The 14,129-nt window shown below is 55.7% G+C and overlaps 1 protein-coding gene across 3 annotated transcripts in view; it reads right to left on the reverse strand.

Annotated features, from left to right (window-relative positions):
• Positions 1 to 6,394: 6,394 nt before the first annotated feature.
• The window catches only part of EPHB2 (EPH receptor B2), a 159,924-nt gene continuing 152,189 nt past the window's right edge, over positions 6,395 to 14,129 (reverse strand). For all 3 annotated transcript variants that reach the window (XM_054394788.1, XM_054394790.1, XM_054394789.1), the window contains 3 exons: positions 13,700 to 13,893; positions 12,150 to 12,305; positions 6,395 to 6,503 (listed from right to left, as the gene is read on the reverse strand). In XM_054394788.1, the coding sequence (XP_054250763.1) occupies positions 6,395 to 6,503; positions 12,150 to 12,305; positions 13,700 to 13,893 (459 nt within the window). The remainder of the gene's footprint in view (positions 6,504 to 12,149; positions 12,306 to 13,699; positions 13,894 to 14,129) is intronic.

Here is a 14,129-nt window from a genome sequence, read left to right on the forward strand (position 1 = left end):
GGCTGCCCAGAGAGGTTGTGGAGTCTCCTCTGGAGCCTTTGCAGCCCTGTCTGGATGTGTTCCTGTGTGACCTGTGCTGGATTCTATGGTCCTGCTCTGGCAGGGGGTTGGACTGGAGGATCTCCAGAGGTCCCTTCCAAGCCCTAACATCTCTGATCTGTGATCCTGTGACTGTCTAAGTGTGTGGCTGGAGTGAGACACTCAGTGATCAGAGGGTGGTGCAGGCTGGGGCTGCTGCTGCACCCCACCAAGCACAGACTGCAGAGAGATGTCTTGCAGAATTGCAAAGCAAAAGGAGAAAACTCCTGAATGAATCCTGAGAGAGCTGAGAATGTGGTGAGGCAAACACAGGGCTGTGAGCAGAGGGAGCTTCCTGCCTCCAGTGCCAAGTTTCTGCAGCTAACACTTGTCAGTGGAGCTGGAAGCAACAACAGAGGGAGAGCAAGAAGGAAAATCCCAAGAAAGATTTGCAGAGTGCAGGAAGTTTTCTAAGGAAGTTTTCTAGGAGAGCTGTGGGAGCTTGCAACAGAGGTGGAAAGCAAACACAGCTCAAGGCTGTGTCCTGCCCTTGGGAAGGGATTAACACAGAACAAGAGGCAAAGTCATCCTGGAGAAGCCTAAAGACAAGGCCAAAAGGTGAGAGAAGAGAAAGGATTGTGCAGGTTCTGCACAGCAGGAGGCTTCAGGCAGCTCTCAGCAAGGCCAAGACTGAATCAGCAACACAGGAGAAAGAATCCTTGGGTAGGGAGTGCTGGGCACAGGCAGGGGCAGAGCTGCACTGAGCTGTGAGAATGGTGGAAGCCACACAGCAGCAGCTGGGAACAGTGCTCCAGGCACCAGCTGGGGCTCCAGGACAGCGAGAGGCTGTGCTCAGCTCAGACCATGCAGCTCTGAGGTCAGTTGGTTTAACTAAATGCTGTGAAGGTCCTAGAGCTGCAAGCAGGTCACCAAGAGCTTGCAATGTGGAACACAGCAAAGCAGATGTTTGGTAGGATGCCCTGAAGGGCAGAAGGTAGCCAGGAAGGTGGTGCTGCATTAGTTGCTCACACACACAGCTCTGCAGCAGGAAATGGGAAGGACTTGTGTAAGTGTGGAACATTTCTGAAAGCTGCAAAAAGACCTCCAGGACATCAGCCTCAAGGCAGACATGCAGGGAGGGAACTGAAATACATTCACCAAACAGACTCCACTCAAACACAGCAGGCAGCAGTGCTGCTGCCAGGCACTGGAGTCAGACACCCAAGGCAGCCACACATCCACTCCATCAGCAGGGGCAGTGCTGCAGTGCAGATCAAGCCCTGACTCCAGGCTTTGGATAAATCAGCCTGGAAGATGCCCCCAGAAGTTTCCTCAGCTGCTCAAAACCACTGAGCTGCTCTCTCTAGCCCACTGCAGCCTGTGTGATGGTAAAGGGAAAAAGGTTTCCTCCACCACCAACTCAAAGAACAACCACGAGGGCTGTGGGGAAAGCATCCTTGGCACAGCCAGCAGCCAGCAGTGGCCAAGCAGCCTCTCCTCAGCTCATGCCATGCCAGGGGGCCCTGTGCTGGGCAGTGCTTCAGTGCCCAGTGAAGAGAGCAGGATCCTGCTGCTGTGGCTGGCCAGCAGCCCCTTCCTGCCAGCCCTTCCAAGCCAGAGCTGCATGGAGGTGCAGCACTCCCTGCTCTGAATGCCTCCCTGGGCCTGGTTCTCTTCTTGCTGACACTGAGGGTCCCTGGTCCAGCCACAGCAGCAAGGTGACTCTGGGCTGTAACAGCTGGCATGGGGCTGGGGGTAGAACTCCACATCTGAACTGCAACCCTGCAGAGCCAGCAAACCCTGAGCCAGCCACAGCTCCTGCACCCCCTGCAAGCCCTGAGCACGGACTGCTGCTGCTTGGTGGGGAGGACACTGCAGAGAAGCCAAACTGCAACAAGCAGCCCCCCAGCTGCTGGGAACCCCCAATTCCCATCAAGTTTATGATAAGTAATGATGAGATCTTCCTGGGGAGGGAGAAGGTAGCTTGGGGAGGGTGGTAGGGGTCACAGTGCCCTGCTCCTGTGCCCCCACAGGTGGCAAGGCAAGTGATTCCTCCTGGCAGTGCTGTACCTTGCAAGTTGCTTTTCCCTTTGCCTGGCACCCTCCTGTTCTGCTAGCTCTGGGCAAAGGGTTGGTGGCAGCAGCTGAAAATGCTCCACCAAAGAGGTTTTTCACTTTTTCCCATCCACACCTGCTCTGCTTTCTCCTCCCTGCCCTGTGATGCTCTGCATGACTTGACCTTCTCACTGCCCAGCCTGTACTGCCAGCCCAGCACCCTGCTCAGTTCTCCTGCCAGCAGCCCTCACCAGACAGGGGTGAGCCTCAGCAGCAGATGGGAAACAGAGGTCTGGGAGGTAGCTTGGAAGGTGGAGGGGAAAGGCAAAAATCCAAAGAAGTTTCCTGCAAACCTCCTGGTGCCAATTTCTGTTCCATGCCCACACATGCACAGCAGCATTCACAGTGGCAGGGGCAGCAGGGGACCTCTGCCTCTCCCCAGGAAGGAGACTTCTGCCCCTGGACTCGAATGTCACAGCAGTGCCTTCAACAGCCACCAAATGGATCTCTGAAAGTCACTTCAGTGACTCTGCCCTCCACCAGGGCAGGCTTCAGAGGTGTCCACAACTGAAGTACTTCACAGGAACTTGGTTTCTTGTGCTCCCATGAGAGCTGGAGGGATGCAGTGGTCCAGGCCTCATCTCTGGTTTGGGTCCAGGTCTCCTCTAGTCCTACACAGCCATGGCTGGTGTCAGCTGCTGGGAAGTGTCACTGTCAGCACCAGCACCCCGCAGGGTCTGGCCAGAGGAGGAGGCAAGGATGTGCTTTCTGTGTCCTGCAGACAGCTGCCAGGGCTGGGGTGAGCTGTGGCCCCCAGCTTGGCACGGTGCCATCCTTCACAGTGGCTTGGGTCTGGCAGGTAGCTGTGCCCAGCACCGAGCAGCCAGGAGGTGCTGTGTAGGAAGCCAAAACGTCCCCAGGGGCAGAGGGGCTGAAGGGCCCTGCCGAGCCCTGTCCAGCTGTGGTGAGCGGCTCTGCAGGGATGCTGCCTGGCCCCTGCTCCTCCTGGGTGCCCGCAGGCACGTGAGGGGTGGCAGAGGACAGTCAGGAATTATCTGGCAGGACAAGCGGAGGCGCTGGCCCTGGCGTGCTCCTTGCACACGGCTGCCCCGCAGGAAGGTGCTGGAGTGCCCCAGGCAGACAGCTCCCTGCAGAGCTCTCTCGGCCCCGGAGCAGACAGCTTGGCACAGCACCACCTGAGCTGCCCTCATCCCGGGCTGCCACCAAACAGCTCCAGACGTGTCTGTGGCAGCGGCTGGCAGCTGGTCCTCGTTGAAGCGGAGCAGCCTCAGCGTCCCCCGGAGATGCACCGTGGGGGCTCCTCTCTCGCTGCTCCGCACTTGCCGGCCGCAGGCAGAGGGCTCCTGCTGCTCTCTGCTCTCTGCACACACTTCCTGGGGGTCAGTCGGCAGCACTGAGCCTGTGCCTGCTGCTCCTTCAAAGCTGAGTCCAACTCCCGAGCAGGAGCAGAGCTTTCTCAAAGCCTCCCTTTGCTTGGTGCTGAGGGTACAGGACAGAGCTGGCCCTGGCCAGGCACCACCTGCACAGCAGTCCTGCAGTGCCCTCACTCTGCATCACACTCTGCCACCTGGGGCAGTGGCACTGCTGGCAGAGGTAGGGCACTGTGGTCACTGTGCTGCTGTGGCACAGACCTGCTGCTGCTGCTCACATGAGCAGAGCTCACACTGGGGTGCAGGACCAGGGAAGGAAAACACAACCCTGCCCTGGAGCTCTCAGAGGGATAGAGGCTGGAGGGAGAACTCCTCCAGCTGAGGCCCCTGCTGCTAAAGCTGTGCACCACAGGCTGGGGCAGTGCAAGAGCTAAGCAGAGGAGCTCCTCTCACTTGCAGGGACTGAGCTGCTGCCACTGCCAAGTGCTCCATGCCCAGCCCTGCCCTGCAAGCAGAAAGTTCTCAGTGGTTTGAAATGGCCTCACATTTACAAGCAGCCCAGGAAGATGAGGTCTGCTTCACCCACAGCAGGCACACTTCCCCCTGGATTCAGCTGCTGGAAACCAGAACAGCCCAGCTCCCAGTGAACACACCCTCAGCACCCCATACTGCTGAAACCGAGTGGGGGACCCTAGAGAGGGCAGGCAGGGGCTTGTGAACAGCAGCTGTGGCCAGGAGATGGGTGGCAATATGCCACAGGTGGCCTGAGGAAGGCATCTGTGAAAGGCTCCAAGGTGGTGCCCAGCTGTGCTTGCCTGCTGCTGCTTACACATCACAAGAGCTGGGCAGTAACTGAAGCATTTATTTGAGCCATTTAGAAATCCACTGCTTGACCACGCAGCTTCACCCCCAGCATTTTGCCTCTGGAGGATCTGGGCTACTAAAAGGAGGGTTTGGCCTTTGCTGTCCCAGGTTCTCCTGGAGGCTGAGCCTGAAGCTTCCTCAGAGCCCCCAGGGCATTGTCAAGCCTTTAAAGAGAGCACATCCTGGGAGGGCAGAGAGAGCACCCAGAGCTTGGTGCCTGTGCTGAGCCACCCACAGCCTGGCAGCTGCCACAGCTCAGACCCTGAGGAACCAAGCACCACGAGCTGCCCTTCTGTGGCACCAACCTGGCACCTTTCCAAAGCACTCAGACACTTCCCATGGGCTCTGACAGCTCCCTCTCACAACCCACTCACCCTCCCCGTCCTTTCCCTCCACCCCCCCAAAAAAAAAACCCAACAACAAACAACAAAAAAACCCCAAAGCACCACAAAGCCTCTGTGATGCTGCTCAGCCCTGCACCAGCAACCCTGAATCAAGCAGGAGGCCACTTGGCCACCTTGGCCAACATCTGGAAACCCAGCAGTCAGAAACATCTGCCAGGGGCAGGCCAGATTGCAAGAGAACAAAGAAGCAAACAGGAGGAAATGTGCATATAAAAAGATTTTTTTTTTTTATCTCCTGGCATATTGTCAATAAGCTGCAAATCTTCCCCTTCCAGAGGGAAGGGATTTAAGTTCTTGACTGGTATGATGCTTGGAGATGTCATTTTGTTTTTGTTTTTCTTCATTAAAAAAAAAAAAAATCCCCCAAAAAACCCCCCCCAACCAATCAAAAAAAAAAAAACAAAACCAAACCATTAACCCCAACCCCCAACATTTCCAACCCCAAACTCACCAACTGGTGTTAACAAAAGAAGGTCAAAGGGACAACTCTCCCCACAATGCCACCCCAGAAGGGAAGGGACACATCAGCATTTGTCACCCAAAACTACCACACACTGCACTGGGGGAGCTCTGCTGGGCACAGACCACTGGGCAGCTACAGAGGGCATCACTGGAAGTCCTGGGCATGATATGTCTGAGGCAGTGCTGCCACTGCAGGCTGCCTGCATGGGCCCTTAGGAGAGTGCCACTCACAGAACTGCTTCGGTGAGAGGAGAAAAGGAGAGATGGGAAAAAAGGATTGGTTCTGCCCCACCCCCACCCCCCGAGGGTTACAGATCCCTTCTCAGGTGCTGGAAACAGCCTCTGGTAGCCTCAGTTTGTTTGCTTTGCTTTGTGTTTTGTTTTCTCTTTTGTGTTTTGTTTTATGTTTTGTTTTGTGTTCTGTTTTGTTTTTTGTTTTGTTTTGTTTTCTGGTTTCTGGTTTGTTTTGTGTTTTGTTTTCTGTTTTGTTTTGCTTCTGTTGTAAGTTTTGTTTTGCTTTCGAGTTCTGTTTTGTTTTCTAAAAAGAAAAAAAAAAAAAAAAAAAGAAGTCTTCAGCTTCTGCAGAAGTCCAGCAGTTTTGAGATGCACTTGGATCCACAGCACCAAAGAGCTACAGCTTTCTCTCCCCTCTGAGCTGCTGCCAGGGGCTTTGGGGCAGCACTGCTGGCTGCAGGATGCTCCCAGAGCCACCATCCCCCGTGCAAGCAGAAGTGCTTCTCCTGATCTTGCTTTGCATTTATCCTCTTGACAAAGCCTCCTTGCTCCAGAGGTGCCTGGGCCCAGCTGCAGCAGCCTTGTGCAGGAGGAAGTGGCTGAAGCTGCTCTTTCCTCTTCCTTTGCAGACTCCCATTGGCCTGGAAGCCCTTCCCAAGGATGCAAATTGCTTTGTTATTACTGAAAAGTATTCCAGAGGTTTGGTTTGTTGTGTTGGGTTTTTTTTTCTTCCCCCCCCCCCCCAAAATAGTTGTCTTTTTTGTTCCCTTTTTCCATTGCTTAGATTCTAGAAGCTCTTGGTGACTTCCCATCATTGGTGGCAGGGTGTTTCTTCCTGCTGCCATGGTCCTTCAGAGCAGCTGCCTGCCTCTGGTCCATGCAGAACACTCAAGAACTGGAGCTGGGACATACAGGGGCGAAGGGGAGCAGGGCCTCGAGGAAGAGGAGTAGGAGGATTTGTAGCTATCAAACCTCCACAGACTGAATTTGGTTCATCTGTGCTCTCATCACCTGGATACTGTTCAGAATCTTCTTCTGATGTCCTGCTAAAGTGACCCCCACTCGTAGGATGTCCCTTTGGGAGGAAAAGAAACAAGCAGCACATCAGCACCAGCAGACATAAAATCATGGAATCAGTCAGGGTTGGAAGGCACCACAAGGTTCAGCCAGTTCCAACCCCCCTGCCATGGGCAGGGACACCTCACACTGGATCAGGCTGGCCAGAGCCTCATCCAGCCTGGCCTTAAACACCTCCAGGGATGGAGCCTCAACCACCTCCCTGCACAACCCATTCCAGGCTCTCACCACTCTCATGGGGAAGAACTTCTTCCTCACATCCAGCCTGAGTCTCCCCACTTCCAGCTTTCTCACACTACAGCAGGGGAGGTGTAAGTTGGACAGGAGGAAGAAGTTATTTGCTATGGGGGTGGAAAGACACTGGCACAGGCTGCCCAGGGAGGCTGTGGCTGCCTCTGCTCTGGAGGTGCTCAAGGCCAGGCTGGATGAGGCCTTGAGCAAGCTGTGCTGCTGGGAGGTGTCCCTGTCCATGGCAGGGAGTCAGAGCTGGGTGAGCTTTAAGGTCCCTTCCAACCCAACCCAACCCATTCCATGATTCTGTGGCATTTCCCCCCAGCAGATCAAGGCCATGGAAAGCATCCCCCTGGATGTGCTGTGCAGGGAGCTGAAGCCATGGACACAACAAAGAGCTGCAAACCTGCTGAAAGCTCTGCTCCTCCTTTATGGCTCTCCCTGCCTTATCCTCCCCATCTCTGCATTTGCTGCCTACCCAGAGCAGCCTCAGGCTCTGGAGCCTCAGCAGGCAGCGCTCAGCCAGAGCCCACAGGCTCTGCTCCCTGCTCAGAAGGGAGGTTTGCTGCCCTGGCAGCCTTTTCTTCCTTCTTGTCTGGACTCCCTCTCTCTGTGACACACTAACCCATTTTCCCAGCCCTGCAGACAGAAGCAGGATGTGCTACCCCCTCAGCAGTGGGGCTGCCACTCTCCCTGTGCAGATGAGGGCTGCTCCTGCTGCTTTTGCTTTGATCTCAGGCTCTGTTGCTGCTTCTCATCTTTGCTACACTGCAGCAATCTCTGCTTTTGTCCTGCTTCTGCTTTTCACAGTCATGAGGCATCTGAGCTGCTGGAGAGCAGTGAAGGGGAAAAGGAGCTGGGGGGTCCCAGTGGATGGAAGGTTGACCATGAGCCAGCAATGTGCTCTGGTGGCCAAGAAGGCCAAGGGGAGCCTGGGATAGATTGGAAGGGCTGAGGTTAGTAGGTCAGAGAGGTTCTCCTTTCCCTCTACTCTGCCCTGCTGAGGCCACATCTGGAATATTGTGTCCAGGTCTGGGCCCCTCAGCTCAAGAAGGACCTCAGGGAACTGCTTGAGAGAGTCCAGCACAGAGCCACAAAGATGATGAAGGCTGTGGAACATCTTCCTCATGAGCAGAGCCTGAGGGAGCTGAGGAGGAGCCTGAGAGTGACCTCATTCATGCTGATAAAGATGTGCAGGGGGAGTGCCCAGAGGCTGGAGCCAGGCTCTGCTGGGTGATGCCCAAGGACAGCACAAGGGGCAGTGGTGGAAGCTGAGCCATACGAAGTGCCATGGAAGCAGGAGGGAAAATTTATTCCCTGTGAGGATGACAGAGCCCTGGAGCAGGCTGCCCAGGGGGGTTGTGAGTCTCCTCTGGAGATAATCAAACCCCTCCTGGCTGTGTTCCTGTGTGAGCTGCCCTGGGTGCCCCTGCTCTGGCAGGGGGTTGGACTGGATGAGCTTTCCAGGTCCCTTCCAGCCCCTAACACTCTGTGACTCTGTAAAAAAGAAAGAGCAAGTCAAGAGCATGCCAGAAACATGCCAGGAGCGTGCCAAGAGTGTGCCAGGAGTGTGCCCTACTCACTCTCTACAGCCACCTGAGAGCAGGCTGGAGCCAGGTGGGGGTTGGTACCAAGTGAAAGGACAACAGGGAATGGCCTCGAGTTTCCCCAAGGCAGGTTTAGGTTGGGCATTAGAAGGAACTTCTTCACTGGAAGGGTTCTCAAACCCTGGACCAGGCTGCTCATGGAGGTGACTCAATCCCCATCCCTGGAGGGGTTTCAAACAGGCAGAGATGTGGTGCTGAGGGCCATGGGTTAGCACCAGCCTTGGTAGTTAGATAATGGCAGGAACTGAGGATCTGAAAGAGCTTTTCCAGCCAGCAGGATTCTGTGACTCTGCCTGGGTCCTGCCTGTGATCCCTCACCCTGACCTTGCTGCTCACCTCCCTCTTGGCAGCTGAATCTCAGTCTGGAATTCTTCTGACCAGGGAATGGGTGGGGATGGTGCTCACAGAAAACAGAACCACAGAGTCACAGAACAGAGCTGCTTGGCAGAGGCCTCCAAGCTCACCCAGTCCAACCCTGCACCCAGCACTGCAGGCTCAGCACTACACCATGTCCCTAAGCACCAGTGCCCCAGGGAGGGGCACTCCAGCACTGCCCTGGGCAGCCTGTGCCAATGCAGAGGGCACTGAGCCAGGCCTTGTGCCAGGAGCTGCTGAGGGAGACAGGGTCCAAGGCTTGCCTGCAGTGCAGGCAGACAATGCCCACAGCCCTCACCCCCCAGGCAGCTCAGCTGGCTGCAGGAGGAGGGCAGGCAGGACCTGCCTTTCCCAACCCCTGCTGCCTGGGCCTGAGCTCCTGGCTGTTGTGCCTGTGCCATGTGATGGCACTCAGCATGCCCTGCTCCATGAGCTCCCCTGGCACCCAGGGCACACTGGCAGGCCTGGGGTTCCCTGGATCATGCTTCCAGCCCTTCTTGTTGATGGATGTCATATCTGCTGGCCTCCAGCCAGCTGGGACCTCCCCAGTTAGCCAAGAACTGGTGACAAATAATGGAGAGTGGCTTGGTGAGCACAGCTGCCAGCTCCCCGAGCACCCTTGCGGGGATGCCATCTGGTCCCACACACTTGTGCACATCCAAGGGGCACAAGAGGTCACTGATCATTTCCTCCTGGAGTGTGGGGGCTGCTCTCTGCTCCCCATCCCTGTCTTCCTCAGACATGACCCATACCTGACCTTAAGGATTTTCAGCTACCTTAGCTCCTTCCTTGAGTGATAGGAACAGACCTGCCAGAAGAGGTGTGGCAAAACCTCTGCCTCTTTTAGAGCAGAAGTCAGCAGGCAAAGAAGGGTGAAGAGGAGCCCCAGGGAAGGTGGTGAAACTCCCCTAGTGGCACAGGAGGCTGGCTGGTTGTTCAGAGCTGGCTTTAGAGCTTCTTTCTGTGTTCAGGTGAAAGCAACACAAAGAGGGAAGCCAGGCCTGGGGTTATGCCCCAGGGTCCCACACTCTGCTGGTGATTGGAGACCACCACTGGTGCATGCCCCAGTGCATGCCCTCTGAGACTGGGGGGAGAGGGAAGAGCCCAGCCACAGCTATGCTGCTGCCCAGAGTGCTGCTCAGCAAAGCAGCTGGAAAGCAGCTGGCACACTGCACAGCTCTGGCACACTGCACAGCTCTGGCCCCCAGGCTGCTGGCCCCCCCAGTGCCCAGTGCCTGCTTCCCTGCCCACTGACTGCTTCCCTGCCCAGTGCCTGCTTCCCTGCCCACTGACTGCTTCTCTGCCCACTGACTGCTTCCCTGCCCAGTGCCTGCTTCTCTGCCCAGTGCCTGCTTCTCTGCCCGACTGCTTCCCTGCCCAGTGCCTGCTTCCCTGCCCACTGACTGCTTCTCTGCCCAGTGCCTGCTTCCCTGCCCACTGACTGCTTCTCTGCCCACTGACTGCTTCCCTGCCCAGTGCCTGCTTCCCTGCCCACTGACTGCTTCTCTGCCCAGTGCCTGCTTCCCTGCCCAGTGCCTGCTTCCCTGCCCACTGACTGCTTCCCTGCCCAGTGCCTGCTTCCCTGCCCAGTGCCTGCTTCTCTGCCCAGTGCCTGCTTCTCTGCCCGACTGCTTCCCTGCCCAGTGCCTGCTTCCCTGCCCACTGACTGCTTCCCTTCCCAGTGCCCTTCTCTCCAGGGCTCTGCCCAGCCAAGCAGGTGAGAAGCATGGTAGGGAGACTTCCTGGGACATGAGCAAAGGGTTCCCAAGTGAGTGTGATGAAGGCACTCAGAGAGGGCTGGGAAGATCTTGTGAGAGCTGTGCTGAGGAACTGGGGGAGGTGGCATTCAAGGGACACTGAGTCCATTAAAAACCAGCCCTGGCTTGAGTGCCTGTAGAAATGTCTGCAGCTGTACTGCAAATGGCACAACCTAGGCTCAGCTGGGCTGGGGGGCAGGTGTGCTGGTGCCAGGCTAGGCTCAGCTGGGCTGGGGGGCAGGTGTGCTGGTGCCATTTGGTCAAAGAATCATGGAATCATGGAATCATGGAATCAGTCAGGGTTGGAAGGGGCCACAAGGATCATCCAGTTCCAACCCCCCTGCCATGGCCAGGGACACCTCACACTACAGCAGGCTGGCCAGAGCTTCATCCAGCCTGGCTGCAAACACCTCCAGGGATGGAGCCTCAACCACCTCTTCTTCTAGGGGAGCTCTTCTTCCCTCCCCTTCAGATTTCATGCCCCCTGCTCCTGGTCCATGAGCACAACCCACAGTGTGCCACAACCCTCTCCAGGTCCTGGGGGCTGTACCACAGATGTCCTGAACCAGTCAGAGCTGCCATGTGGATTTCCTGGCAGCAAACAAGCACAGAAAGCCAGGCAGGGGCTGTCTGGCTGTTTGTGTGCTCATATTCTGATTCCCCAGCACATTTCAAATCTGGAATTAAGACACCAAATCCCCAAACCTTCCTGGCTACCAGGAAGAGACCTGGTAGCACTTACAGATGTCCTTAATGCTGCTGCAGCTCACCACAAATCTTCCACCAGAGGCATCAAAGCCTCACCACAAATGGATTTCAGCTGCCTGCCTTCTCTGAGGAACTTCCTAAGATTTTTTTTTGCCACTGAGGGATGTGGATGCAGGACAATTCAGAACAAACTGGCAACCATCTGGAGGCCTTTCCTGTGCAAAGATGTGCCTGCAGGGAGCTGTCTCCACACCTCCATGAGGACTGCAGGGTCTAAAATTGCTCTGGGTGGCTGGAGAGCTGTTTGCTGATGACCTGACAGCTCCATTTGTTGCATGTTGGGGTTTGGAGATCCTTCTGGGGGGTTCCATTGCCACAGTGGGGACATGCTGCCTGACAGTGGGGGAATGAATTCTGCAGAGCTGTCAGGGGTCTGGAGCCAAGGCAGAGCCTTGCAGAGCACAGCAGCTGTGCATTGAGCCTGAAGAAGAGGAGACTTAGAGGGGACCTTATCACTCTCTACAGCTACTTCAAGGGAAGCTGTAGTCAGGTGGGGGTCAGGCAGACAACTTGTGACAGGACAAGAGGGCATGGCCTGAAGCTATGCCAGGGGAGGTTTAGGTTGGATATCAGGAAGCAATTCCTCACAGAAAGGCTGATTGGGCACTGGGATGGACTGCCCAGGGAGATGGTGGAGTGGCCATCACTGGAGGTCTTTGAGAAAAGCTTGGATGTGGCACTTGGTGGCAGGGTTTAGCTGATGTTGGTGGTGTTAGGTCATAGGCTGGACTGGATGACCTCAGAGGTGTTGTCCAGCCTCATTAATTCTGTGATTCTGTGACTGCAAGTGGGTCTAAAAAGGAACAAATTCCATCCAAGTCAAACTGCATCCCATACAACAAAAGCAAATGCAGTAAGGAGCAACTGAGGCTCTGCTGCTGTGGGAGCAGCAGGCTGGGCACTTACTCTACAGTCATCTGAGACACTATGTCGAAGGTGGTGAAGCCAGCACTGGCAAAGCTCTCCTTGTACTGGCTCATCTTGATGGCATCCAGCCACTCATCCACAGTGTTGAAGCTGCTGTAGTCTGGGACTGTGCGGTCCAGCAGGGGCAGGTTCATCCTGGAGCACAGAAATGGGGCATGAGAGCAAGCAGCAGCCAGCACAGACACTGCACCCTCCACCAGCTGCACCAGCACCACCCACAGTGCCTGCACTGCAGCCTGCTGAGCAGCACCACCCATAGAGCACCCATTCAGCCCAGGGGAGGATTGCAGAGAGCACATCTCCTGCATCAGCCTTTGATACAGGAGCCCTCACTGGTGATGAGATGCAGCTCTAACACCTTGGCTGCACAAGGGAAGGAAATTCTCACCATGAGCACCAGAGAAGGCCTCCTGCATCAGCCTTTGATACAGGAGCCCTCACTGGTGATGAGATGCAGCTCTAACACCTTGGCTGCACAAGGGAAGGAAATTCTCACCATGAGCACCAGTCTCCTGCATCAGCCTTTCATACAGGAGCCCTCACTGGTGATGAGATGCAGCTCTAACACCTTGGCTGCACAAGGGAAGGAAATTCTCACCATGGGGACAGTGCTGGCCACAAGTTGGGGTTCCCCAACCCAGCTCATAGGCATCACACTGTTTGGCAAGGCTTTAGTTGTCTCTGCTGCATGCAAGATTGGCCTTCCAAAGCAAGCACACCCCCAGCATGCAAGCTGTGCAGCTCCAGCTGTGCAGAGCAGACCATCCAACTCATGGAGCTGGTCACCAGGTCTAACCTGCCCAAGGAGAGGGACCTTGACGTCTTTTAACCCCCTTCCTCTAAAGGACCAAATAACAAAGTCCAAGCTGCCTTGTCCTGGGTTTAAGGCACTGGGAGGTGTTAAACCACAGAGAAGTCTTCCAGGAGGACCAGAGAGTCCAGAAGATACAGCCTGGAAAGTGTAATCCTTTGTATTTCATTCCCACAATGCCTGCATCCCTCTAACACTGGCTGCAGAGTCACTTTTCTCTCTCTTTCCTCCCTCCTGTCTGCTCTCCAGCAGGAGCTCTGACCTGGTAACATGGGGGAGTGTCTCAGGGCTCTTTGTGGCCCTCAGAGCCCTGCCTCATTTATCCTGCACAAGTTTGGCTTCTTTAGGCTTAATGGAAGGGAGGCAATGGGGGAGGGGGAGAAAAGGAGCATTGGGGCTTGGGGTTTAATCTGTTCGGGGAAGGATTTGGGGAGGTTTTTATGAACCCTGTGTGCTTTTGGGATGTGTGTTGGGTGTTAGGGCTTCATCTAGTCTGGATTTGTATTTTTGAATACAATTCTGTGTTTCTCTCCTGTGTTCTCTCCTGTTTTAGCTTACTCCTTCTGGGGGGGTAAACTCATACCTGCCTGCTCTTTAAACAAAGCCACTGCCTCTACAACAGCTACCAGAGAGAGGTGCAAGGGTGGTGCCCAGCAGGATGCCAGCAGGATGCCAGCAAGCAGAAGGCAAAGCAGAGGAGGGAGGCAGTGCTGCATACCCAGAGGAGAGAGGGGCCATGGCTTTCAGGCTGTTGGGGTTTCTGATCATCTTATCCAAGGTGTTGACAATCTGCCCAAACTTGGGCCTGTGGTTGCGATCCTTCTGCCAGCAGTCGAGCATCAGCTGGTGCAGGGCGTTGGGGCAGTCCATGGGGGGGGGCAGTCTGTAGTCCTGCTCGATGGCATTGATCACCTGCAGGGGGGCAAGGACAGCTAAATGCAGAGCCACCACAGCCTTCACCATCTCCCTTCTCTTGCAGGCTGAGGGGGACAGGCATGGCCACCCACATAGCCGTGGGGCCTGCACCTCAGCCCCCACCACGCACTGGTCCCCAGCTCCCAGCCCCCTGCATGTCACATTGTGCTGTGAGGTGATGCCAGCCCTGCCCAGCTGACATGCAGCTATGCCTACCTGTCCCCACATCTAGG

Source organism: Indicator indicator, chromosome 32 (genome assembly GCF_027791375.1).
Source record: "Indicator indicator isolate 239-I01 chromosome 32, UM_Iind_1.1, whole genome shotgun sequence".
Taxonomy (NCBI): Eukaryota; Metazoa; Chordata; class Aves; order Piciformes; family Indicatoridae; genus Indicator; species Indicator indicator.